The 25974-nt window shown below is 37.4% G+C and overlaps 1 protein-coding gene across 2 annotated transcripts in view; it reads right to left on the bottom strand.

Annotated features, from left to right (window-relative positions):
- The window catches only part of GNPDA2 (glucosamine-6-phosphate deaminase 2), a 28927-nt gene extending 20627 nt beyond the window's left edge, over positions 1-8300 (bottom strand). The window contains exons 1-3 of one of the 2 annotated variants that reach the window (XM_008519511.2): positions 7895-8300; positions 4687-4848; positions 1100-1201 (exon numbers count right to left, since the gene is read on the bottom strand). In XM_008519511.2, coding sequence (XP_008517733.1) covers positions 1100-1201; positions 4687-4810 — 226 coding nt within the window. In that variant the 5' untranslated portion in view covers positions 4811-4848; positions 7895-8300. Of the gene's footprint in view, positions 1-1099; positions 1202-4686; positions 4849-7449; positions 7720-7894 lie in introns of those variants that run through there. The other variant, XM_070612920.1, reaches the window with a different exon arrangement.
- Between the last annotated feature and the right edge of the window lie 17674 nt (positions 8301-25974).

The raw sequence follows: 25974 nt of genomic DNA, 5'->3' as shown, positions 1-25974 counted from the left end.
TTTATATGTTAAGCTCAACATAAATTAATTAGCCACACGACTGAAATGTTAGCCCATGTTCCTCCTCTATTCTTCATACACGCATGCAAAGAATATTGAATCATAACAGTTTTTTGGCTATAACTTAGACTACAAATAAAAATGTATTCCTATATTTAAATTTTAACACAGAGTTTAGACGCATCACAGATCTTTCCAGTTAAGTAAGTTAACAATAAATTATAAAAGCTTAATGGCTAGAAATACAGTAATGAGCCACGTAGTGACATTTTGGTCAACGATGGACAGTATATACAATGGCGGGCCTATAAGATTAGTACCATATGGCCCAGATGTGTAGTAGGCTATACCTTCTAGGTTTAAGTACACTCTATGATGTTTGCACAATGACAAATCACCTGAGAACAACAAATTTCTCAGAATGTATCCCTGTTGTGAAGCAAAGCATGACTGTATAAATAGCCTTATATTTGAAAAGTCTTTATTTTACTAATTACTTTTACATACATTTTACTTAATTTATCTCCACAACAACACTGGTTTTAACTTCGCCTTTAAGGAAAAAAAGAGAGGCCAGCCCAGTGGCGCAGGGGTTAAATTCACATGTTCTGCTTTAGCAGCCCGGGGTTTGCTGGTTCAGATCCCGGATGCGGACCTACGCACCGCTTATCAAGCCATGCTGTGGCAGGCGTCCCACATATAAAATGGAGAAAGATGGGCACGGATATTAGCTCAGGGCCAGTCTTCCCCAGCAAAAAGAGGAGGATTGGTGGCAGATGTTAGCTCAGGGCTAATCTTCCTCAAAAAAGAAAAAAAAAAGAGAATGAGAAATGTAAATGGACTGGCTCAAAGTTACATGACTGGTAAGTGGCAGTGCCCAAGATGAATGCAGGTATTCTGATTTCTGATTTCCAGTTCCATATTCCTTCCACTATAGATTCTTTTTTATATAAACTCTCAACCTCATCACAAGGCAGTATACTACAGAAATATATTCATATTATATTTGAAACATAAATTCAAATAATATTAATTTTCTCAACATATATTCATTTTATTTAAAATATAAAATATAACATATCCAAATAATATAGCTTACCTACATATTCATCCATGTTAAAGGTCTTCACGTATTTAAAAGAAAGGTCTCCATTCTTGTGATATTCTATTAGTTTTTTATAACATCCTAAAGGTGTACTCCCTAAAACAGATAAAGATTCAATTTTCTAACATAACTTGAAAATCTATTCTTAAAAAAGTTTATATTATCTTTATCTCTTCTTACATAATGATATTCTACGTTTCTAATGTATTAGGCAAACAATTCTTAATTCAAATACATATTCAATTAACAAATCTAATTTGAATTAGTCTCTTTACAAGGTACCCTGAAATTTTAGTAAACTAGAATTGTTGAATAAAACTGGAAATCAGTCATTAGAAATTAGTTTTTCTTGAGTTGTTGAGTATTTGGAATTAATGTTGAATATTCCAAGATTGCAAACTTCTAGAGAGCACATCTGAATTAAAAGAAAAATAAACATCCCAACTTTTGAGAAAAATCTTTATTATTTAGAGAAGGATTTGTAAAATAAATGATACATAAATAGGTCAAGTGTTGACTATTTAATGAAATCAAAAGGGAAACTAGAGCTAGATTTAAATATTGCCCCTACTTTCAAAATAGACTCTGAAACTGTCAAGGATTAAGTGAGGAACCTTAGCCTTTAAGTTTTTAACTAGAGCTCCTGTTTCTCACTTTGTGTTAGCTTCAGCATGTATCAGCTAAAATGTATAAAGTAAAATGACTTTAGGAAATGGGATGTTGGCTTTGCATACTTCATCTGAGTTCTTGATTTTATTGTTTTATAAATGTGATTCGCATACATGTTTTATAAAATTAAGATCTGTTTGAGAGCACTTCATGATATGGCACAATAAAGACAAACGAATTTAGCCACTTGAAGATGGCCTCCTTTTGTTTTCTAAACTTGCTATATTTTTTTTATTTTAACTACAAACTGGAAGGCTAGATTGACTGTATTCTTACAAAAAGTGACCAGGTCCTCCCAATCCTAATTGAAGTAGTGATTCCTAATCTACCCACCATTACAAAATGACACAAAACACCTGCGCAAAAAATTTCCACTTAAGCACCAGTCAGAAGTATGACAGAACTCAGTCTCTGGCAAAAAAAAAATACAAAGGAAATTCTAGAGTAGTAAAAGATGACTCTCAATTGAAATGACAGAATTATAGAAGTTGCTAAAAATAATAAATATCACATAGGTTCAGAAAACAGAAGTCTAAGAGATTTTCTCAAAGTTAAGCACACATATTGTTTTAAATTGCAATTAATAATTCAAAATTTATATGGTCAAATTTTACAATTCCTTCTCAAAAAACTACAGCCTACTAACATGAAACCAGGCTAAAAGATGGATAAATATGCTTTTCCTTCTTTCTGCCCAGAAGCATAAACAAATCTTCTGTGTCTATTAGTGTCCAGAGAATAGTTATAGGACTCCCTCCTAATTTAAGGATATATGCATAAAAACAGTGAGAAGTTGTCACAATGGTGATAACAAAAAACACATTCATTTTCTACATTTTAATCAAGGTGGCTGAAGAAAAGAAAACAATGAAAGATACAGTACAGGGTGACACGGTTAAAGTAACTTCATTTTAATATTTGCTTTGCAATACTCATTTACTAATATTTACCAAGTGCTTACTATGATTCAGATAAAACAAAGATTAAGACGTTTCTATCCCAGAAGAACTCACAAGATAGGAACAGGCAAGTACAAAATAACCACAATACAAGGAAAAATATTATAAATGACTTATAAGAAGTCTGGAGAACAGCAGTGAATCAAAGAAGAAAAGATTGTAGTCTTCCTTGTCTGAGGAAGGACCAAAGATGTCATTTCAATTGAGTCTTGAAGAAGGGGTGGAATTCCAACAGTCAAAGATGGGGTAAGTTGTAGTTGAGAATAGAAAAAAGACAGGGGAGGAGGTTCAGAGATGACATTTGTATGCCTATGTTCTAGATGCTATGCTGGTGTTTTTATACATTAGATCATGTAAATCTCACGACCTTGGAAAATTGGTATTATCTTTCCCATTTTGAAGATGGAAGAACTGGGTCAAAAAGATTAAGGAATTTGCCACATATCACATGGCAGTGAAGCCAGATTTTTGAGAGATTTTTGAGAGATTCTGTCCAGAGCTCATAGTTTTCATATACACTAGCAACACGAGTAAGAGTGAAGCCAGCCAGTTCAGGCCTATTCTTTGAACCAGCAGCAGTGTAATCTGCCTATCATGATTCAGTGTCTATCATAGTGAGAATAAGTAAGGGAGGCAGGTCAGGCCCTCAGTGTGCAGGCCTGTAAAAGTCAAGCTTGTTAAGATCACTTTAATAAATATATACTGATATACATTCCCCAGAAACTGTACTCGGTGGAGGGATAATTACAATACAGCATATTGAGTGCAATTACAGAAATGTATGTTCAAATTTCAAAAGCTTGGGAGGGCGAGGCATGATTAACACTGTCAGTAGTCAATGAGGGAGAAAAGTGGAAAACATCAACAAAGGTTTTTTGGAGATACACCCTTGGCAGGTGTATTACTAGGCAGTTATACTATCCAAAATAAAACAAAAGTTGAGGATCTAAATACACAAAAACATATTTAGCACTGCTGACATTTATGACTCTAATGCCTTTCTGCCCTCACACTCAAATTACTGTTTATTTCTACAGCATAATTAAGACAGAGTGATTAAGGCAGCTAGTCTGAGTGTAGCCACATAGGAGAACCTTAACTTTATATAGTATGTACAGTATACAAGGGACTTGTACAAAGGCTATCTTATTTGAACCTCAAAACAGCACTGTAAACTATTATTATCCTTAACTTTCTTAAAGGTAAGGAAACCACAGATTAGAAATACAGAATAAATGCCTTGAAGTCACCAAGAAAGGAGCAGCTCTGATTCCAGGCCCAATAGTCCTTCCTGCAGAAGTCAACCTTATCTAATAAAGTGCCATGAGATCAATGACACTATTTGGTTATTTTTGAAGAAAAACCTTAACAGAGAACTACATTCAATAAAATACGTAATTAATACTTATGTTTGTTCTGTCATGAAGACATACATGTCTTCAATTCTTACTTACAATACTTCTAAGATAGAAAATAAACCTAGTAAAGGGCTAATAAGATAGAATATGAGGCAGGTGAGGTGAAACTAAGTGGCAACAGTACACACTTTAGGTACCTCTTACTGATTAATAAGAAGGCTAATCTACCAAGAAATTATATGAATAGTGAAAGCAACATCTCTAAAAACAAACAAAAGACTAGTAGAAAAAGGTACAAAAGATACTATGACCACTTAAGTTGGGATATTTCCTTTTGCACTTTGGAGTGGTATGTAAGATAGAATTTTAACATAGTAACAAAATGTAGGATACTGGATATATCAAGAAAACAGTAACAGAATGTAGATACTTAGAAGCATATGTGTATATATACACATATATATACATTTCTGGCTTTATATACTACTATTTCGATCAGCAATATGGCAAGAAATAAATACGAAATATTTTACTAAGGGAAACACTTCACTGCTACAACATTCCGTATCTAAAATGGAAAAATATGGTGTATTACCTGTTGGTAAACCCAGTGTAAAATATCTGTCCTGTCCAGGTTTGAACTGAATGATGCGATTACAGATGTATTTGGCTGCCCATTCACTAGCCAAGTCATAGTTATCAAGAATTACAAGCCTCATTATGGGGATGTGCAGCTTCCAGGACCAGAAGTTCAAACCTGAGAAAATTTCATTGTAGAGCACTTTAAGCAATTTACAGACAAACAGGTATAACGCACTGATGATTTTAAAACGACTTTACTTAAGAAAGATACGCACGTATACAAATACAATCTGTACTTTTAAAATAGTAGTAATAGCTGTTCTCCTTTGAACAGACCTTGGGTTCTAGGCAGTGGGCTAGATTATTTAAGCACATATATTAATCCTTACAATAATCTTCTCAAGTAAATATAGTGCCCAGTTTTAGATCAGGAGGGGACTCACAGTGTGACTGAGGTCACAAAGTTAATTAATGACAAAGCCAGAATTCATATCAAGGTAAACTTACTAAAGACACCATACTGCACTCTCTCCAGGGATACTGTATAAAACAACATAAAACAAAACTAAAGGCAAACAAAATAGTACTCATTTCCTGACTGGGAGTTAATGGTAGCAACGATTACTCAGCAACTTTTGGGTTACTTACTAAAATACAGAACTCTCCCTATAAATAATGTAATAACCCAACCTCCCTTTCAAACAATGTTAAATAATGTTTTTATAAAAATGATACCCACTTTTAAAAAGTTTCAATCAATACAGAAAGGTACAAAGAAGTTTAAAGAAAAATCGTCCCAAATCCTATCACTCAGAAATAATTCCCATTATTCTTAGGTATAGATCATTCCAGTTATCTATCTAATGCATACATATAAGCAGGATGTATAGAAATAATTTTGAACAATGGGATCATATTAAACATGCTATTTTAAATAAAAAGCATAACATTTAATTCTTCCTGCATTCAACAGAAGAAAAAGTGAACTAGAAAAACCGCTGATCTCTGGGGAAAAAAACTTTCTTCACAAAAAGCAATTTTAGTTCCTAAAAGAGTACTCTAAGGTTAAGAAAAACATTCTACAGACATTTAAAAATCAGAGTCATTTAAAAACATTATATGATTCCATTTTAGAAAATGCAGTTTGAACTAGTACCATGAAAGATGTGAAAATTTCATTCCTACACTTCCTCACACCCTGATTTCTGTAATATTCATTATTTTTATATTGTCAAGATTTATAACATTTACATTATTTAATAACCATAATTCCTAGATTTTAATTCTTAGTTTATACTTAAATGAATCCATCACCCACACCAATTCTTTTACAATGGTTTCAGCAGTCCCAAATTCTGGACCCACATGCTTTACATACAGTAATACGTCAAATTTGTTAAATTAATGGGAGTAGTAGGTCTTATTACAGTGAATATATGGGCTCTAAATGAATATAATCTAAATGAATGGAAATCCAGATGGAATCTAAATTCTTAAGAATACAGTGATTTAGAATTCTGGCATAAGATAACAACATAAAATTATGATCACCATGATTTGGAATTCTGGCACAGTAACAAGAAATAAATAGCATTTACAGACAATAATTTACACAGTGAGTCATAAATTCAGTCCAACAAATGGACTTGGCCTCCATTTAAATTCATTAATAATCCAATGCCAGAAACAATTTCAAAGTTACACCAAAGAATCAGAACATTTCCTGGCTGTTATGACCATCAAGAGATATTCTTCTAAGAAGAAGATTCAGCAAGCTGATTACTGATAAAAATTTTTTAAAAAAACCCAACTGTAATTAGGCAAGGAGGAGAAAGGGCATTAGAGCTTTCCAAGCGTCTTCTGTGTTGTGGGCATGCTCTCTCTTTTCTCAGTTTAACACACTTCTGAAGACCTATTAAATGTCAAGCACCTAAGGTGGGTTCTGCAGACAGAAAATGATTAAGATTAAGGACCCTACTTAAAGGGCTTAGAATCACTTAACGGTCTCTGCAGTAGAAATTACCAGCCTCATTTTTCAGACAAGGAAAATGACAACTCAGAAGTTTCTTGTTGAAGTTACAAAACTATCATGTGGTGGAGGGTCTATTTGACTGAAAGATACATGCTCCAAATACGTCTTGTAAGAACCACTTAGGATGCTTGCTAAAGATAGAGATTTCCGGGCCCCTCTCCCTGAACATAGTGTTTCAAAAGATCTGAAATGGGGTCCAGGGAATCTGCACTTTTACAAATATCACAGGTGATTATTACAATCAGGATAAATTGGGAAAAGAGTACCATACATGGTGACTTTATTGCAAAGAGCAAGTATGTCCCTCAGACCAGTTACCAATAAGTTCTGCTTGTTTTTTTAAACTCTCTGGAGAGCTCCGAGTTCACTTCCAAAAGTCCCAAATGTAAGGTTAAAGCAGAATGTTTTTACCACATGTATTCAGATTTAAAAAGTGTGTTCCTGTCAATCCCCGGAGATCCAACCTGCCGTGGCCCAGGGCAATGCTCTGGCATCACGACCAGAAAGCCCTCAAAAGATGACACAGCAGCACCCCTTCCCTGATCCTCCTCTGGTGCTGATTCATTTTGGATGCGCCTAACTTGGAGAAAAGGCTGCCGAATACAGGTCTCAGAACTCTGAGAGCTGAATGGGAACTTCTACACGGCTGAGGTTCCAGTTAGGCTAGAATCTATACTAGAATCGAGAATCTAGATTTCCCGAATCCCCGCTCCGAGCTGTCCCCTCCGCCTCGCTACACCTGACCTCAGAAGCGCTCTGAAGCTCCGACCCGGCGGGGGCGCGCAGGGCCGGGAGGCCGCATCCTCGGCAGTGCGAGCAGCAGAGACGCCTGTGGTCCCTGCCCGGGAGGCGAGGGCTGCAAACCCACCGCACCGCGGCTGCTGGGCCCAGGCACTTGGCAAACTAGAACGAACGCAAATGAGTACGACTGTTCCAAATTCTTAACGACTGTCGGGAGAAAGCCACCGCAGAACAGGGAAAGGGGAAGTCCCCTCCCGGAGGCCTAATTCCGAAGAGGACGACCAGCCAAGTTTGAGAGGGGCCCCGCGCAACCGCGCCTCGGGGCTCCCAAGACCTCGGTCCGTCCCGGGCCCCGCGTCCCCAAACAGGCAATAAGCCCACCCGAGGGGGCAATGACTAGCCGGGTCCCCGCCCCACTCCCCTTCTTGGTCCCCACCCCCGGACTCACGGGCGGAAGACCGGCTCCCCCGGCGCTGGAACAGCTGGCACAATCCACACCAGTAACCCCAGACCGACCCGGCCGGGGAGCGAAGCGCACAGCCCAAAGACCCGGATGCAAACCGCGGCGCCGGAGGCACGGCAGCGCGGCCTGCAGGTGCTGCGCATGCGCGTCCGTCGGACTCCCTAGGGATGAGCCGCGTAGAGGTCGGTCCGAGTTGCGTGCGGCAGGACCGATCTCCGACGTGGGAATATCCAGTTTCCAGGCCGTCATCTTGCTGCAACTCTTTTTCTTCGTCACTTAGAGGTTGAGTTGTCCATTGTTTGGGTTTATGAAATTTAGCATGAAGGACTGCAATGCTCACACATAAGCATTACTTTAGTTGTACTGGCGATGTGCATTCATCTCTCTCTCTGTCTCTACCCCTGCCGGTTTGCAAGCACAATGACATCAATAAGCTCATCAAAGTTAAGTTTTTTACTTGCTGCAGAAAGGCAAAGTGTATACTATGGGAAACCTTGGAGCGGCTCAGTAAGAGTAAACCAAAAGAAGATTTTAATGCGAGATGGACTTGTGCTGAATGATTCTAAGAAAGGGGTAGAGGAAGCAGAATCACAGATCTTTGCTCAGGACGGAGAAGGAAGGAAACAGGGCTGGGAAAGTTATTGTTTAAGAAAGCAGCAATGACTCAAAAGAAGGGTTGAATGGCCTCACTGTGTCCGGTTAGAACACTGTTTAGAGTTCCCTTAGGAACAGTACAATCTGAATGCCACTATGGGCTGACGGGCAGACTCAAGGCCCTGTTTCCTTGGACACTAGAAAATTAATACAAATGTAACATGTAGTTTCCCCAAACACCTTATCTGAAGTTCTCCACCTGAGTTGTAAATCCAGCCTGCTTCTCTGGGTCAAGTGGTCCCCCTTGCTTGCATTCTTTGGGCAACAGTAGGAGGTTCTATTCTCAATGATATGACTTCAAACAGCAAAGTTTCTCATAAACCGATCTTAGAGGACAAGGTTTCTTGGCACTTTAGCCTTGAGTTAGTTTACAAAGGCAGTTTTTAACACCTTCCCAGTATTGCAATTTATCATCTAACGAAAACCTATCGTTCATCTACTGTGGTCACAAAGACCTGCAAGTAAGAAAAAGAGCTTTTCAGAGAATATTATTGGAGCGTAGAGGGATATTTGTGAAACATGTTCTTTCTCAATGGTTTTACTACTTCTTCGTGAGTTTCTGACACTAGAAAAATAAGTTCTGCCCCTGCTGTAAGTGCTGACTGTGGTTAACTCCGCTTTGATTACACTATATCCTGTTCTGTCATCTTTCTCTCTCTCAAGTTGGTATTTCTCACCTCCTGCAATCCATATGCCGTGCTTTTTCTACCAAGATTAAAGCAAGAAGTTACTGCTATCAAAAGGAAGATATTTAATACTAAACAGAAAAATTGTTTTTGACAAGGGCAGGGACATGTAAGCCAAGTCATTCATTTGTCCATTCAGTAAATATTTAAGAGAGCCTGTTATGTGCCAGACACAAACCTGAGTAAAGCAGACAGGGGTCCCTGCCCTCAGTTAACTAAGAGTCTTGTGAGGATGCAGACATCACCCAGTAAATCCTGATAAGGCAAAGTTGTCTCAGTCATGAGACTCTAATTGAAATATTCCTTTATGTTTGGGCATGACTTGAGCATAGAAAGGACCAGTGTCTTGTCCTCCAAATAAAGCCCTAAGGAATGGCAATATTCACAGAAAGTTCCCCTGCGCCAAGGTTTTGGATGACGAGTTGGTAGGCAAGTTTTAACAGGCTGTCACCCAGGGAAGGTGACAGATTTACAGAGGCATAGGAGCAGTGCAGTAGAGGTGGCTATGTAGGTGACAGAAAAATATGCCTGATGACAGCCCTGATCTACTACAGGTTACTGAGAGAAGCATCAGACAGCAGTCATACCCTGTGATCCTGAGTAGCTGACATAGAGCTGAAGTTAGCTGACAGAGAGCCTGAGGTAGTGTTTCAGTCAACATGTATCAAACTGTAGGGGAGGAAGACATTTCCTCTTCCCAAATGTGGGTTCGTCTGGCCGGAGAACGAATTAAATTCACATGAAACAGAATAGCAAGAGAAAATTAAACAAAGCTTTATGAGGAACCATGGCCTGGGGACTTTCTTCCCGAAGGAAGAAAGGGCACTGAAGAAGTGGGGTACACGGAGTGGTTATATACCCCCAAACAGGGTGTTTCACGTATGATTGAAATGTCCCTTTTACAACAGTCAGGAGGCTGCTCTGTCAGCACAGCGCTTAATGGAGGCAGATAGGTCTGCTGTCTCAGTGAACGCTGCGGGGTGGCAGGTGTGTTGCCTCGGGCTGGGGGGGGTCACAGATGAGCGCTGCAATCAGTTCCCAGCCCAAAGAAAGATGCCCAATCCTCAAGGAGATGCCAATGTTGGGAGGGGGAGGGAAGTCAGCTACAGGAGGCCACCAGACAAGCACAATAAAATGCAGATTTAAGTCCTTGCCTTTGGTATTGATTAAGAGTTTCTAGAGAGAAGGTCACCTCCCCTCCTCTTCCTGGTACAGAGAGGGAGGCACCACTTACAGATAGAGATTTACCTTACAAATGTAAATGTGTCCTAACAAAGGGCAAGTCCCATTCCTCAGAGCCTCCTTCTCTGTCCCAGTCTATCAAAAGCAATCAGCCTCAAACAATCCCGATTCCAAAGAGACATATCCTGGGGTAGCCAATTCCAGGTCCCCACAATACAAACAGAGGCCAACAGACAAAAGATGTTTCAGCAGATGCCAATGGGGATATATCCTGAAGACCAAAAACACAGGAAGAGATAGCTCTTCACTGCAGTGGGTGTCAGAGATGAGAAAATGACCCTAGCACAGATGCCTCTGCTGAGATGGAGACTACAGTAGCCTCCCTGCCTTAGATGCCATTGTAGGGGATCAGAATTGGCCACCTCAAGATGTATCTCTTTGCCTCGATTATTTTTGAGAACAAAAGACACTGAAAGAAACTTTGACCTCCCCCTCAACTGCCTAAAAGAATTTAAGATAAAAGGTCTGTCCCCAGAATAGGCTGTCACCATCACCCTAGCTCTGGGTATCAGTAGATTGTGAGGGTCCTTGCTAAGCCCACTCTTATCAAAGTTCTGTTTATCAAACATTTGCTTTTCCATCTCCATGTGAATTGCCTTCCTCCCCTTTGAAGTCCCAAACCATACCCCCAACACCCTCCTTTGTCTTTAGCTCGGGATAGTATTTAAGGGGACAGCCTCCACCATTTTGGTGAGTTATTCAGCTTTCCTGGGTTTCTTCCATGTATACATGTTATAAAGCTTTATTTGATTTTCTCCTGTTAATTCTGTCTCATGTCAATTTAATTTGTAGTCAGCCAGAAGGACCTAGAGTGATAGAGGAAATCTTCTTCCTTTCCTGCACCATCCTGAGTTGAAGGTGAGGAAGACGGATATTCAGAAATGACAGAATTTACACTTGGAATGTGTAAAAATACACTAAAACAATTAAGTGAACCTGAAAATAACTGATTTAAGTTTCCTGCTCTCATGAGAATGGAGCTTGAGGGAAAGATTTAAGTAAAAATTATATTAAAGATGAATATTATATAGGTTTATTACAGAAAAATAAGAAATAGCACATTGGAATCATGGCCTCTGAAATTTCTATATACTACACAATGTTTTAGAGTGATATACCGTGATCAGATTAGTATGTAACACAAAAATTGCCCTGTATGCCTGTAAAGAACAGATTGAATTTGGGTCAGGAGTAGATCAGGGTAAGCTGGATTTTACCAGAAAGGGAATACAGAAGAGGACCCTCTAAGCCCAGGAAATAGCTTGCACAAAGGTATGCAGGCAGGAAAGTAAAAGGTGTACCTATTGAATTCTGAATGACTCATGGCTAAGAGTGGGATATGTTTCAAAAACTAGCAGAAATTGTCTGGAAAGACAGATCCAGGTGAAATGAAGTAACTTGTAGGCTATGCATAGAAATTAGACTTTATCTTGTAGGCTACAGAGAGCCACTTAAGCTTTATGAATGCAATAAGAGACTAACAGATGATATTTTAGGAAGAAGGAGGTAGAATGGGTGAGGATTGTATTATAGGAGCAAAAATCCCGACACAGAAAGACTCTAGGCTCATTTTGTATTTTCCCTGCTCCAGCCCTAGTATCAGGCATTTCATTTTTGGCTGATTTTTTTTTTTTTTTTTACCAAGAATGGATGTTAGGTTTTACCTAACACTTGCCCTGCATCTAATTAAATGATGGTATGGTGCTCCATGTTAGTCTGTTGGTGAATTACAGGGGTTCATTTTCAAATGTTAAATACACCTTGCATTGCTGAGGTAAACCTGACTCAGGCATGGTTTTTCTTGATCATGGTCATGGTCTTTCAGCCAGCAGCAAGTAATCATTTTTTGACAAGTGCCCTAGGCAAGAGTTCTGAGTTGGACAAAATAAAGACAAGCCTTTTAATGGTTTCTTTGAGGGTTCTTTTATCTTAAATAGAGAGGCTAAATAATGGTTGTTCTTCAGGATTGAGGGTTTGAAAGTGCCCCAGCCTGGTTTTGCTCCCTACAGTACTGGGAATGTAAGCTTTTCTTTGGTCTGATGGGTTTTTTCCAAGACTACCATTGATCTGGGAGCAGGAGATAGAACTAGGGGTAAGTGAAAACACCACAAAACTCACTGTTCTTAATGTTATTCAGCCAATTATCATGAATCACCCCTCCCCAGGTTGTTGAAAGCCTTTCATTAATCTCTAGAGTTCTTAAAAAGTTGATTTTGATCATTTGCCAGTTTTCTCCTTGCTTTTACGGAGGGGCAGATTTTTTGGATGTCCTTATCGTATGATTTTTGCTGATGTCCTCAATTAATTACTTTTTGAGAGCTTTGGTAGTTTGTCTTTCAAGGAATTTATAAATTTCTGTTGCAGAAATTATTGGCATAATGTTGTTTATAATTACTCTTGTTATCTGTGCAATCCATAGTGATTTCACCTCTAATTTCTGATATTGGTAATTTGTATCTTCATTTTTTTTCTCCTTAATCACTGGTTAGATGTTTATCAATTTAACTGATCTTCTCAAAGAAACAAATTTGGGATTAATTGAGTTTTGCATTGCTTTCTGTTTTTTATTTCTTTGATTTCTATTGGGATCTTTATTTCCCTAGGTCTGCTTACTTTGGGTTGAATTTTCACTTCTTTTTTCTAGTTTCTTAGAGTGGAAACTGGGCCTATAGTTATTTTCTCTTATAGACTCATAGTGCTGTATTTGTCCCTCTTAGAACTGCTTTGGTGGCATCCTACAAATTTTGATATCTTGTCTTTTTATTTTCATTCAGCAGAAGATTCTAATTTCTTTTTTGATCAATGGGTTATTTAGAAGTGTGTTCTTACTTTTGAAATATTTGAGTATTTTCCAGATATCTTTCTGTTTGTGATTTCTATTTTGCTTCCTTTGTGGTCAGAAAACATCCTTTATTTGACTTGATTCTTTTTAAATATATTAAGACTTGTTCGTGGTCCAGATTTGGGATATATTCATGTGTACTTAAAAAAAAAAAAGCGTGAATTCTGCTGTTTTTGGGTGGATTATTCTGTGACTATCAATTAGGTAAAGTTGGTTGATAGTGTTCAAGTCTCCTATATCCTTACTGATTTTAGTCTACTTATTCTATCAATTAATGAGACTAGTATTAAAATCACAGACAATTATTGTAGATTTATCTATGTTTTGTTGCCATTTTATCAGTGTTTCATTCATGTCTCCTGATGCTGTGTTATTAGGTACATAAACATTTAGGTTTGTTATGTACTCTTGATGAATTGACCACTTTATCATTATGAAAGGATCTTCTTTATCCATAGTAATATTCTTTGCTCTGAAATCTTAATATCACCATTCCAACTTTCTTTTGATTAGTGTTCACATGGTACATATTTTCCGTTCTTTTACTTTTAACCTATCCTTGTCTTTATGTTTAAAGTTGCTTTCTTTTTTTAAAACAAATTTATTGAGATATAATTAATATACAAAACTGCACATATTTAATGTATGCAATTTGATGAGTTTGGGCATGTGCATACACCATCATCGCAATCAAGGAAAAAACATCACCATCAACTCGAAAGGTTTCCTTCTGTCTCTCCCTTTTTTTGTGTGGTAAGGAGAGTTAACATGAGATCTACCCTCCTAACTTTTTTAAGTGCACGGTACAGTATTGCTAACATAATAGGCACTATGTTATACAGGACAGGAGATCTCTAGGACCTATTTATCTTGCATAACTGAAATTTTATATACACTGAACAACAAATTCTCATTTTCCCCTGTCCCCAGCCCCTGGCAACCAACAGTCTATTCTCTGCTTATATGAGTTTGGCTATTTTAGATACCTCCCATAAATGGAATCATGCAGGATTTCTCTTTCTGTGACTGGCTTATCTCACTTAGCATAAAGACCTCCAGGCTCATCCATCTTGTTGCAAATGGCAGAATTCCTTGCTTTTTTTGTATGTATGTGAAGAAGATTGGCCCTGAGTTAACATCTGTTGCCAATCTTCCTCCTTTTGCTTGGGGAAGATGGTCCTTGAGCCAACATCTGTGCCAATCTTCCTCTATTTTCTGTATGGGACGCCATCATAGCATGGCTTGATGAGCAGTGTGTGGGTCCACCCCTGGGATCCAAACCTGCAAACCCTGGGCTGCCGAAGAAGAATGTGTGAACTTAACCACTACAACACCAGGCCGGCTCCTGAGAATTCCCTTCATTATACAGCTCAATGATAGTCTGTCTATGTATATCACATTTTTTTATTCCATTCATCTGTTGTTGGACGTTTAGGTTGTTTCCATATTTTGGGTATTGTGAATAGAGCTGCAAAGAACTTGGGAGTGCAGATATTTCTTCAGGATCCTAACTTCAGTTCTTTTGCATATATACCCAGAAGGGAGATTGCTGGATCATATAGTAGTTCTATTTTAATATTTTCAGGAATCTCCATACTGTTTTCCATAGTGGCTGCATCATTTTACATTCACACCAGTAGTGTCCAAAGGTTCCAATTTCTCTACATCCTCACTAACATTTGTTTTTTGTTTTTTATTCTTTGGGGTAATAACCATCCTACCTGGTGTGAGGTGATATCTCGTCATGATTTTAACTTGTATTTCCTTCATGATTAGTAACGTTGAGCACGTTTTCGTGTTGGCCACTTCAATGTCTTCTCTGGAAAAATGTCTACTCAAGTCTTTTGCCTATTATTTAATTGAGTTATTTGTTATTTTGCTATTGAATTGTAGGAGTTTCTTATATATTTTAGATATTAGGCCTTTATCAGATATATGGTTCGCAAATATTTTCCACCATTCTGTAGATTGCCTTTTCATTATGTTGATTATTTCCTTTCCTGTGTGGAAGTTTTTGGTTTGATGTAGTCCCACTTGTTTATTTTTTGCTTTTGCTGCCTGTGCTTTTGGTCTTATATGCAAGAAATCATTGCCAAACCAATGTCAAGAAGCTTCTCTCCTATGTTTTCTTCTAGGAGTTTTACAATTTCAAGTCTGTGTTTAAGTCTTCAATCTATTTGAAGGTGATTTTTTGTGTCCTCTTTCATTATTTTGCATATAGATATCCAGTTTTCCCAACGCCATTTGTTGAAGAGACTATCCTTTCCCCATTTGTATTCTTAGCTCCCTTGTCAAAGAGCAGTTGACCATGTACACGTGGGTTTATTTCTGGGCTTTCTATTCTGTTCTATAGGCCTATTTGCCTATTTTTATGCCAATTCCATGCTGTTTTAATTGCTATAGTTTTGTATTATATTTTGAAATTGGGAAATGTGATACCTCCACCTTTGTTGCTCTTTCTCAAGATTGCTTTGGCTAGATGGGGTCTTTTGTGGTTTCACATGAATTTTAGGGATTTATTTTCTATTTCTGTAAAAAATCCTATTGGGATTTTGATGAGGATAACATTGAATCTGTAGATTTTAACAATATTAAGTCTTCCAGTCCATTAACATAGGCTGTCTTTCCATTTATTTGTGTCTTAATTTTTTCCTTGAGTGTTTTGTAGTTTTTGATTATATGTCTTCCACTTGCTTGGGTAAGTTTATTCCTTAGTATTTTATTCTTTTTGATACTATTGTGAATGGGATCGTTTTCTTTATTTCCTATTTGGATAGTTCTTTGTTAGTGCAGAGAAATGCAACTGATTTTTATATGTTCATTTTATATCCTGCAACTTTACTGAATTCATTTATTGGTGCTACAAGTTTGTGACATCTTTAGGATTTTCTGCATTTAAGATCAGGTTATCTGCAAACAGATAATTCTATTCTTCTTTTACAATTTGGATGTCTTTTATTTCTTTTTCTTGCCTAATTGCTCCTGCTAGAACTTTTAGTATTATGTTGAATAGAAGTGGTGAAAGTAGACATCTTTGCCTTGATTCTGATCTTAAAAAAAAGAGCTTTCAGTTTTTCGTTGTTGAATATGACATTAGCTTTGGGCTTATCATATATGGTCTTTATTATATTGAGATAAATTCTTTCTATACCTGGTTTGTTGAGAGGTTTTAGCATGAAATGGTGTTGAATTTTGTCAAATTCTTTTTCTTATCTATTGTGATGATCATATGATTTTTATCCTTTATTCTGTTAATTTGGTATATTACGCTATTTTTGTTTTTTATTTTGGGGGAAGATTAGCCCTGAGCTAACGTCTGCAACCAATCCTCCTTTTGCTGAGGATGCTTGGCCCTGAGCTAACATCCATGCCCATCTTCCTCTACTTTATATGTGGGATGCCTGCCACACTATGTATTGATAAGCAGTATGTAGGTCAGTGCCTGGGATCCAAACTGGTGAACCCCGGGCTGCTGAAGTGGAGCATACAAACTTAACTCCTGTGCCTCTGGTTTATTACGTCATTGATTGGCATATTTGGCACCATCCTTGAATCACAGGGATAAATTCCACTTGGTTATGGTGTATGATCTTTTGAATGTGCTGTTGAATTTGGTTTACTAGTATTTTTTCTAGTATTTTTGCATCTGTCCTCATTAGGGATATTGGCCTGTAGTTTTCTATTCTCTATTTTGTTTATTTCTGCTTTAATCTTTATTATTTCCTTCCTTCTGCTATGTTTGGACTTGGTTTATTCTTCTTTTTCTAGTTTCTTGAGGTTTAAAGTTAGGTTCTTTGGTTGAGATCTTTCTTCTTTTCTAATATAGGCATTTATTGTTATAAAGTTCCTTCCAGGAATGATTTTATTTCATCTCATAAGTTTTGATAGGTTATGTTTTCATTTTCATTTGTCTCAAGATAATTTTTGATTTCTTTTTATTTCTTCTTTGACATTTTCGTTGTTCAGGAGCGTATTGTTTAATTTTCACGTATTTGTGAATTTTTCAATTTTCCTTCTGCTGTGATTTCTAGTTTCATTCCATTGTGGTTGGAAAGATACTTGATAGGATTTCAATCTTAGATTTTTTAAGGCATGTTTTGTGACCTAACAATACAGGATATTTTACACCTCAGATATTTTAGTTTTCATCTCTAAAAATTTAATTGGAGGATTTTTATACTGTTTATGCTTCTACTTAACATCTTCAATCTTTCCATTTTCCTGTGCCTGTTGGCCATCTGTATATCTTCTTTGGAAAAATATCTGTTTAGATCTTTTGCCAATTTTTTAATTGACTTGTTACATTTTTTGTTGTTGAGATCTATGAATTCTTTATATATTTTGGATATTAACCCCATATCAGATACATGGTTTGCAAATAAATTCTCCGAGTTGTTAGGTTGTCTTTTTATTTTGCTGATTGTTTCCTTTGCTATGCAGAAGCTTGTTAGTTTGATGTAGTCCCATTTTTTTACTTTTTCTATTGTTTCCCTTTCCCAGTCAGACATGGTACTTGAAAATATGTTGCTAACACCGATGTCAAAGAGCATACTGCCTATGTTTTCTTCTAGAAATTTAATGGGTCCAGGTCTTAAATTCAAATCTTTTAATCCATTTTGAGTTAATGTTTGCGTATGGGGTAAGATGGTGGTCTAGTTTCATTCTTTTGTATATGGCTGTCCGGTTTTCCCGACAATATTTACTGAAGAGACTTTCCCTTCTCCATTGTATGTTTCGGCTTCCTTGTTGAAAACTAGCTATTCATGGATATGTGGGTGTTTTTCTGGGCTCTCAATTCTGTTCCATTGATCTGTGCGTCTGTTTTTGTGCTAGTAACATGCTGTTTTGGTTTCCAAAGCTTTGTAGTATATTTTGAAATCAGGGAGTGTGATAGCTCCAGCTTTGTTCTTTCTTTTCAGGATTCCTTTGTCTATTTGGGGTCTTTTGTTGTTCCATATAAATTTTAGGATTCTTGGTTCTGTTTCTGTGAAAAATGTTGGAACTTTGGTAGGGATTGTGTTGAATCTGTACTTTGCTTTAGGAAGTATGGACATTTTAATTATGTTAATTCTTCCAATCCTCCAATTTTTTTCAACAATGTTTTATAGTTTTCAGTGTGCAGATCTTACACCTCTTTGGTTAAGTTTATTCCTAGATATTTTATTCTTTTTGTTGCAATTGTAAATTGTATTCTTAATTTCTCTTTCTGCTACTTCGTTGATAGTGTTTAGAAACACAATTGATTTTTGTATGTTGATTTTGTATCGTGCAACTTGGCCATATTCATTTACTATTTCTAAAAGTTTTTTAGTGTATTCTCTCAAGTTTTCTGTATATAAAATCATGTCATCTGTAAATAGTGACGGTTTCACTTCTTCCTTTCCAATTTGGATCCCTTTTATTTCTTTTTCTTTCCTGATTGCTCTAGCTAAGACTTCCAATAACATGTTAAATAAGAGAGGTGAAAGTGGGCATCCTTGTCTGGTTCCTGTTCTTAGAGGGATAGCTTCAATTTTTCTCCATCAAGAATACTATTACCTGTGGGTTTGTCATATATGGCCTTTATTATGTTCAGGTACTTTCCTTCCATACCTATTTTATTCAGAGTTTTTATCATAAATGCGTGCTGTATCTTGTCAAATGCTTTCTCTCCATCTATTAAGATGATCATGTGATTTTTATTCTTCATTTTGTTAATGTGATGTATCACATTGATTCATTTGTGAATGTTGAACCATCCCTGCATCCCTGGAATAAATCCCACTTGATCATGGTGTATGATCTTTTTAATGTATTGTTGTATTCTATTTGCTAGTATTTTGTTAAGGATTTTTGCATCAATGTTCATCAGTGATATTGGCCTGTAATTTTCTTTTTTTGTGTTGTCCTTGTCTGGTTGTTGTATCAGGGTAAGGTTGGCTTCATAGAATGAATTATGAAGCCTCTCCTCCTCTTCAGGTTTTTGGAAGAGTTTGAGAAGGATAGGTATTATGTCTTCTTTGAATGTTTGGTAGAATTCACCAGGGAAGCCGTCTGGTCCTGGACTTTTATTTTTTGGGAGGTTTTTGATTACTGTGTCAATCTTCTTACTGGTAATTGGTTTATTCAAATTCTGTATTTCATCTTGATTCAGTTTTGAAAGGTTGTATCATTTGGAAGAATTTATCCATTTCTTCTAGATTATCCAATTTATTAGAGTAGAGCCTTTCATAGTATTCTCATAATCTTTTGTATTTCTGAGATGTCAGTTGTAATTTCTCCTCTTTCATTTCTGATTTTATTTATTTGAGCTTTCTCTCTTTTTTTCTTGGTGGGTTTAGCTAGAGGTTTGTCAATTTTGTTTATCTTTTCAAAGAAACAGCTCTCAGTTTCATTGATTTTTTCTATTGTTTTTTAGTCTCTATTTCATTTATTTGTGCTCTGATTTTTATTATTTCCTTCCTTCATACTGATTTGGGGCTTTGTTTGTTCTTTTTCCAGTTCCTTTAGGTGGCTGTTAGATTGTTTATTTGGGATTTTTCTTGTTTGTTGAGGTAGGCCTGTATTGCTATAAACTTCTCTCTTAGAACCTTTTTTGCTGTATCCCATAGATTTTGGCATGTCATATTTTCATTTTTTCCATCTCCAGGTATTTTTTGATTTCTCCTCTGATTTCTTAATTGACCCAATAATTGTTCAGTAGCATTTTGTTTAATCTCCACATATCTGTGGCTTTTCTGATTTTCTTCTTGTAGTTGATTTTTAGTTTCATATCTTTGTGGTCAGAAAAGATGCTTGGTATTATTTCGATATTCTTAAATTCAGTAAGACTTGTTTTGTGGCCTAATATGTGATCAATCATGGAGAATGTTCCATGTGCATTTGAAAAGAACGTGTATTCTGTGGTTTTTGGATGGACTGTTCAATATATATCTACTAAATCCATGTGGTCTAATGTGTCGTTTAAGGCCAATGTTTCCTTATTGATCTTCTGTTTTATTGATCTATCCATCGATGTAAGTGGAGTGTTAAAGTCCCCTACTATTATTGTGTTACTATCTATTTCTCCATAGATATTCTCCATTTATGTCTGTTAATAATTGCTTTATATATTTAGGTGCTTCTATATTGGGTGTATAGATATTTACAAGTGTTATAGCCTCTTGTTGGATTGTTCCCTTTATCATTATGTAGTGCCCTTCTTTGTCTCTTGTTACAGTTTTTGTTTTAAAGTCTATTTTGTCTGATATAAGTATTGCTACCCAGCTTTCTTTTCTTTACCATTTGTGTGTGGTTTCTTTTCCCATCCCTGCTCTTTCGCTTTGTAAGTGTTTTAGGTCTGAAGTGTGTTTCTTGTATGCAGCATATATATGAGTCTTTTTTTTTTTTTAATCCAATTGGCCACCCTATGTCCTTTGATTAGAGCATTTAGTTCATTGATATTTGAAGTAGCTATTGATAAATATGCACTTCTTGCCATTTTGTTACTTTTTTTCTGGGTGTTTTAGTAGTTCTTCATTGTTCCTTTCTTCTTCTCTTCCTCTCTTCCCTTGTGGTCTGATGGCTTTCTTTAATATTATGTTTGGGTTCCTTTCTCTTAATTATTTGTGTATTTATTATAGATTTCTGGCTTGTGATTACCATGAAATTCATATATAATAATCTAATTATATTCCAATCTATATTGAGTTGATTGTCTCTTTAGTTTGACCTGTTTTTAAAAGCTCTACTCTTTTACTCCTCTCCTCCCACATTTTATGTTTTTTGATATCATATCTAATCTCTTATTATGTATGTGTGTCTCCATTACCCTCTTATCTTTGAAACAAGTAATTTTAGTACTTTTGTCTTTTGACCTTCATATTATCTTCATAGGTGCTTGATCTGCTACCTTTGCTGTATTTATGCCTTTACCAGTGATTTTATTGACTTTGTGGGGAATAATTTTATTATTCTTCTTTGTGTTCTTCTCTTTCCAACTAAAATAAATCCCATTAGCAATTCTCGTAAAACTGGTTTCTTGGTGATAAACTCGTTAGTTTTTGCTTTTCTGGGAAACTCTTTATCTCTCCTTCCATTCTGAATGATAACCTTTCCAGGTAGAGTATTCTTGCCTGTAGGTTTTTTCCTTTCAGTGCTTTAAATATATCATGCCACTCCCTTCTAGCCTGTCAGGTTTCTGCTAATAAGTCAGCTGATAACCCTATGGGGTTTCCTTTGTATGTAACTTGTAGCTTTTAGGATTCTCTCATTATCTTTAATTTTGGACAATTTTAATAATAATGTTTTTTGGTGTGGGCCTCTTTGGGTTCATCTTGTTTGGTGCTCTCTGTGCTTCCTGTACTTGGATGTCTGTTTCCTTCCTTAGGTTGGGAAAGTTTTTAACTATTATTTCTTCAAATAGATTCTCTGCCCTTTTGTCTCTCTCTTCACCTTCTGAGACACCTATAATGTGAATGTTAGCATGCTTGATGTTGTCCCATAGTTCCCTTAGACTATTCTTATTCTTCTTAATTCTTTTTTCTTTTATCTGTTCAGCTTGGTTGATTTCCTCTAGGCTTTTTTCTAGCTTGCTGATCTGTTCTTCTATATCATCTACTCTGCTATTGAGTCCCTTTAGTGAATTTTTCATTTCCAGTATTGTATTCTTCATTTCGAATAGGTTCTTTTTTATATTTTCCAAGTCTTTGTTGATGTTCCCACTGTGTTCATCCATTCTTCTCCCAAGATCAATGAGCATCCTTATGACTTTTTGCTTGAACTCTTTGTTAGGTAGTTTGTTTATTTCTGTTTCATTTAGTTCTTTTTGGGGGGTTTTGTCCTGTTTCCTTGCTTGGAATGTATTCCTGTGCCTCCTTAGTTTGCCTCTTTCTCTGTGCTTATATCTATGTATTAAATAAGTCAGCTATATCTCCTGATCCTGGAGAAGTGGCCTTAGGTAGGAGACATAAGGGCCTTTTGAGGCTCAGCAGTGTGCTTACCTCTCATCACCAGTTCCAAGTGTTCCAGGAGTGACCCCTGTGTGGGCTAAATGTGCCCTTTTGTTGCAAGTTTGCTCTTGCTGAAGGTGCCCAGGGAGTCTAGACTGTCCCCCTGACCAGCTGATTGTAGTGCTCAGCTGCCTCTGGCTGTGATGGACCCTTCAGTCAGTTTATCATGTTTAGGGAGTTGCAGCACAGTTAGCTGAAAGGTGTAATAGCACATTTCTGTTGCAATTTTTCTGTTAAGTGAGTAGGCCCCCAGTTTGTCTGGTTGCGAGGTTCAGGGGCTTACAATTGCTCTAGGCCTCTGGCCTGCAAGGCTGTTGTCAGCTCTCTCAGGATTGCAACAAGTGGGGCTGACCCCAGGCATGGGAGCACCCAGTTTTTTCAGGCTTTGGAAGGCAGGACTGATCCACTTGTGCTTGTTTGAGAAGGACAGGTCTTCTGCCACTGATAAGCCCCACAGCCTACAGGTCCACACCCACCATCAGCACAGTCTGGACCCATGCACACTTACTGACCCCCTGGAGCATACCCAGTTGCCCCACTGCAGAGGCCGCACACACTCCACCAACACACCACACTCTGCACCCATTCCTGATGCATGACCTGCCCCAGAGACAGACCCACTTGCCTGCCTGCAGAGGTTCCAGGCACCCAGTCTATGCAGGTCCAAAAGTTTCCCAAGGGCTTGCTGTTGGGTGGGGCCAGTCCCTAGGGTGGGCTGCCTGCCTTGGCTGAGCTGGTTTAAATGGTTTAAATCTGCACTCTAGTGGACAGGCAGGCCCTGGGATAACAGGCCAGGGGAAGAACTCCAAAGGCATCTTCCAATGTCTCTGTCAGTACGCCCGTACTAGGTCACAATAATGGCTGCTGCCAATGTCTCAGTCACTGGAGAGTTCTCACTTCCTGGAGAGGTCTCACTTCTCACCACGATGCACCCAGACCCTATCTGGTGAGTCTCTTCTCACCAAAGGACTGTGTACTTTTCTTTCTGGTGATTTTAGGTTGTTTGCCAAAATGGGTGAATTTGTGCATGGGCCCTTTAAGAGCTGGCTTTTTTCCAGTTATGTCCAATAGCTTGTCTAGGGGTTAACAGCCAGCGAAGCCAGATATTCTGCAACTCGTCTCAGTTGTTCTGAATCTAAAGGATGCTTATAGTGGCAACGCTCTCCACTCCTCCAGGAAAGTCTGTGTACCTTAGGATTGCTCCTGGCCAGTCAGCTGTGAAACTCCATGGCTTGCAAAACTGGCCTTTTTCTCTCCAGACAGGAATTTCTGTCTCTTCTGCCTCAGTCAGGAATGCATCTTGTTGCAGGGCTTCTTTTTATCCAGTTTTCAGTTCTCTATCAGGGGTAATTTTTCCAAAAATAGTTGTAATTTGGTTGTGTTCATCAGAGGAGGTGAGTTCAGAATCCACCTATGCCACCATCATTGACACCCTATACTTTCAAGCTTTTTAAAGTAAGAGTAGAGCAGGGATTTTTCTAGAGTTAATTCTTCTTACTACTAAAGCAAGAACTTTCTTAGTATTATAGCCTTACCTCATGAATTGTGATATTTTCTATTCTAGTTGTGGGAACAGTAACTGTGTCCATCCCTATGTATGCCTCAGACACTGTTCCCTCTAATCCTTTGAGGTGGTTCTCTCCTCATCCTCAGGTAGTTTCCTCACATGCTTGTACAGATCAGTACTCAACTGAATAATCCATGGGAACACTGTTCAGATCTTTAGAGTTCTCTATTTGTAGATTTTCTTTCTCTGTGGTACTCTGCCTTGCAAACTCTAGCTACCTTGGCTTCACTGGGCTTCCAACTCTGTCCCCTGAACACAGAGAGACCATGGGTCTCCACCTGAGTTCCCTTTCCCTATGCTGTAGTCTAGAAATTTTCTCTAGGTATTGAGCTGGGACAATTTCAGGGCTCACTTTTTTGTTTCCTATTGCTAAGGGATCACTGTCCTTCATTGCCTAATGTTCAGCGTCTTGAGAGCTTTTCTTTCATATATTTTGTCCAGTTTTTTAGTTAAGTCAGGAGGATGAATCAGATCCTTCTGACTCCCTCTCGACTGGATTTAAAGAAGGGTGGATCTTTGACATACAATTTAATGAAATCTTATTACCCAAATTCTGTCTAATGCTGAGAAGTGAGTTGCTGTGGCTACTGAAAAAGCAATACATTTTCTCCTCCCAGTTGTTTTAACCTATTTGCTTCCATAAAGTGACTATTAAACTTTCAGAGACTTTGTCATTAAAAAGCCACTATCAGGAATTACTTATAGCCATGTCAAACAGAAGACCTCATAGAAAAAAATGTTACGTTCATGGAATCAAATTCAAATTTCTCAGAAAATAAAAATAAAAAGATTTTATTTGAAAGTTTTATACAAATTAAAATTTAATATATTTTTAATACTTTCCATATTATTTTTATTATCTGAATTATGTAAATGAAGAAATTAATATATTTTCCACTAATCTGACCTAGATACCTTCAAAACTACTCTAGTTTACTTGAAGGTGCTGTATATATATGATCTTTTCCTGTGTGTCCCATTACATGAAAATGTTTGTAAGCCCTCACATGAAAAATGAGTCTGAATCTTGAAGGACCCATTGCTATAAGTAGCAACTCTAGAGATGGGATTGGCATGAGAGGGCTCATGAGTGTTGGTAGTGGATACCCAGAAAGTTTGTGTGTGCATATATGTGTGTTTTAGTTTTCTTTGTTCAGAGTGTATAGTAAAAGAAAAAATAAGGTCATATTTGATTCAGAAAGGAGATAATTACATAGCATTTATTAGTGGAAATCTTATGGCATACTGATTGCAAAAAATGGCTTGTATTCTTTATCTCTCCTTATATCCATCCCCTTTCTAATGTGACTGGGCTTGGTGGTAGCTTATTTCACATCATTGTTGTAGCAATTGCTAACTAATACATTTATGTTGTAATGCATTGGAGAAAGGAGGTAATCATGTGTGGATCCCTCCAGTCTCAAATATGATGATAAAATTCTCACAGATGTTGGATATATCTGCTGAGATGGGTTTCATGACTCCCAAGCAAAGGTGTTGCCTCACCTTTTGCATTATGTGGGGGTAAATGGTTTGTCACATCAGGTTCCTTGGCTCATGACTTAAGCCTCCATATACAAGGTAAACAATTCAAGATGCCTTCAAATTTGATAAGCTTTCATTCATGATTTTAGTGAAATATTTGAATATACAATAAGATGAGTTGAAAGCATTCCTAGGGGAAAATGGAAAAGGCTCATATCATCCATTTCTTAAGGAAAATATAGTACACAGTCTGAGAGGGCAAATGGGAGCGTTTATATTTTTAATGTAAATGGGGTTTTGAATCGGTCATTTGATTGTAAAGAGGGACTGGCGAACTTGATTTGAAGCTACATTTGCCTAGCAGATTTATTATTTTAAATTAGATTTTAGGTTTATGTGGGGTTTCATCACTTGGGGGAGGGGTTAAAGTCACCACTCATAGGACTAGCCTTAACCAGATATTCCCCTGCCCCCAAACACTGAAGTAGAATGAGAAAACACTCTTACAGTAAGGATAAGAAAAATGGGCTATTGATTAAATAGCAAATGCACAGGGGTCTTCATACTTAGGAATGAAGGGGTAGTCTCCTGATACAGAAATATGATGATTCCTCTGTTGT

The sequence above is a fragment of the Equus przewalskii genome, chromosome 3 (assembly GCF_037783145.1).
Source record: "Equus przewalskii isolate Varuska chromosome 3, EquPr2, whole genome shotgun sequence".
Taxonomy (NCBI): Eukaryota; Metazoa; Chordata; class Mammalia; order Perissodactyla; family Equidae; genus Equus; species Equus przewalskii.
The sequence above is the reverse complement of the archived record's forward strand: the minus strand, read 5'-3'. Positions and strand labels throughout refer to the sequence as shown.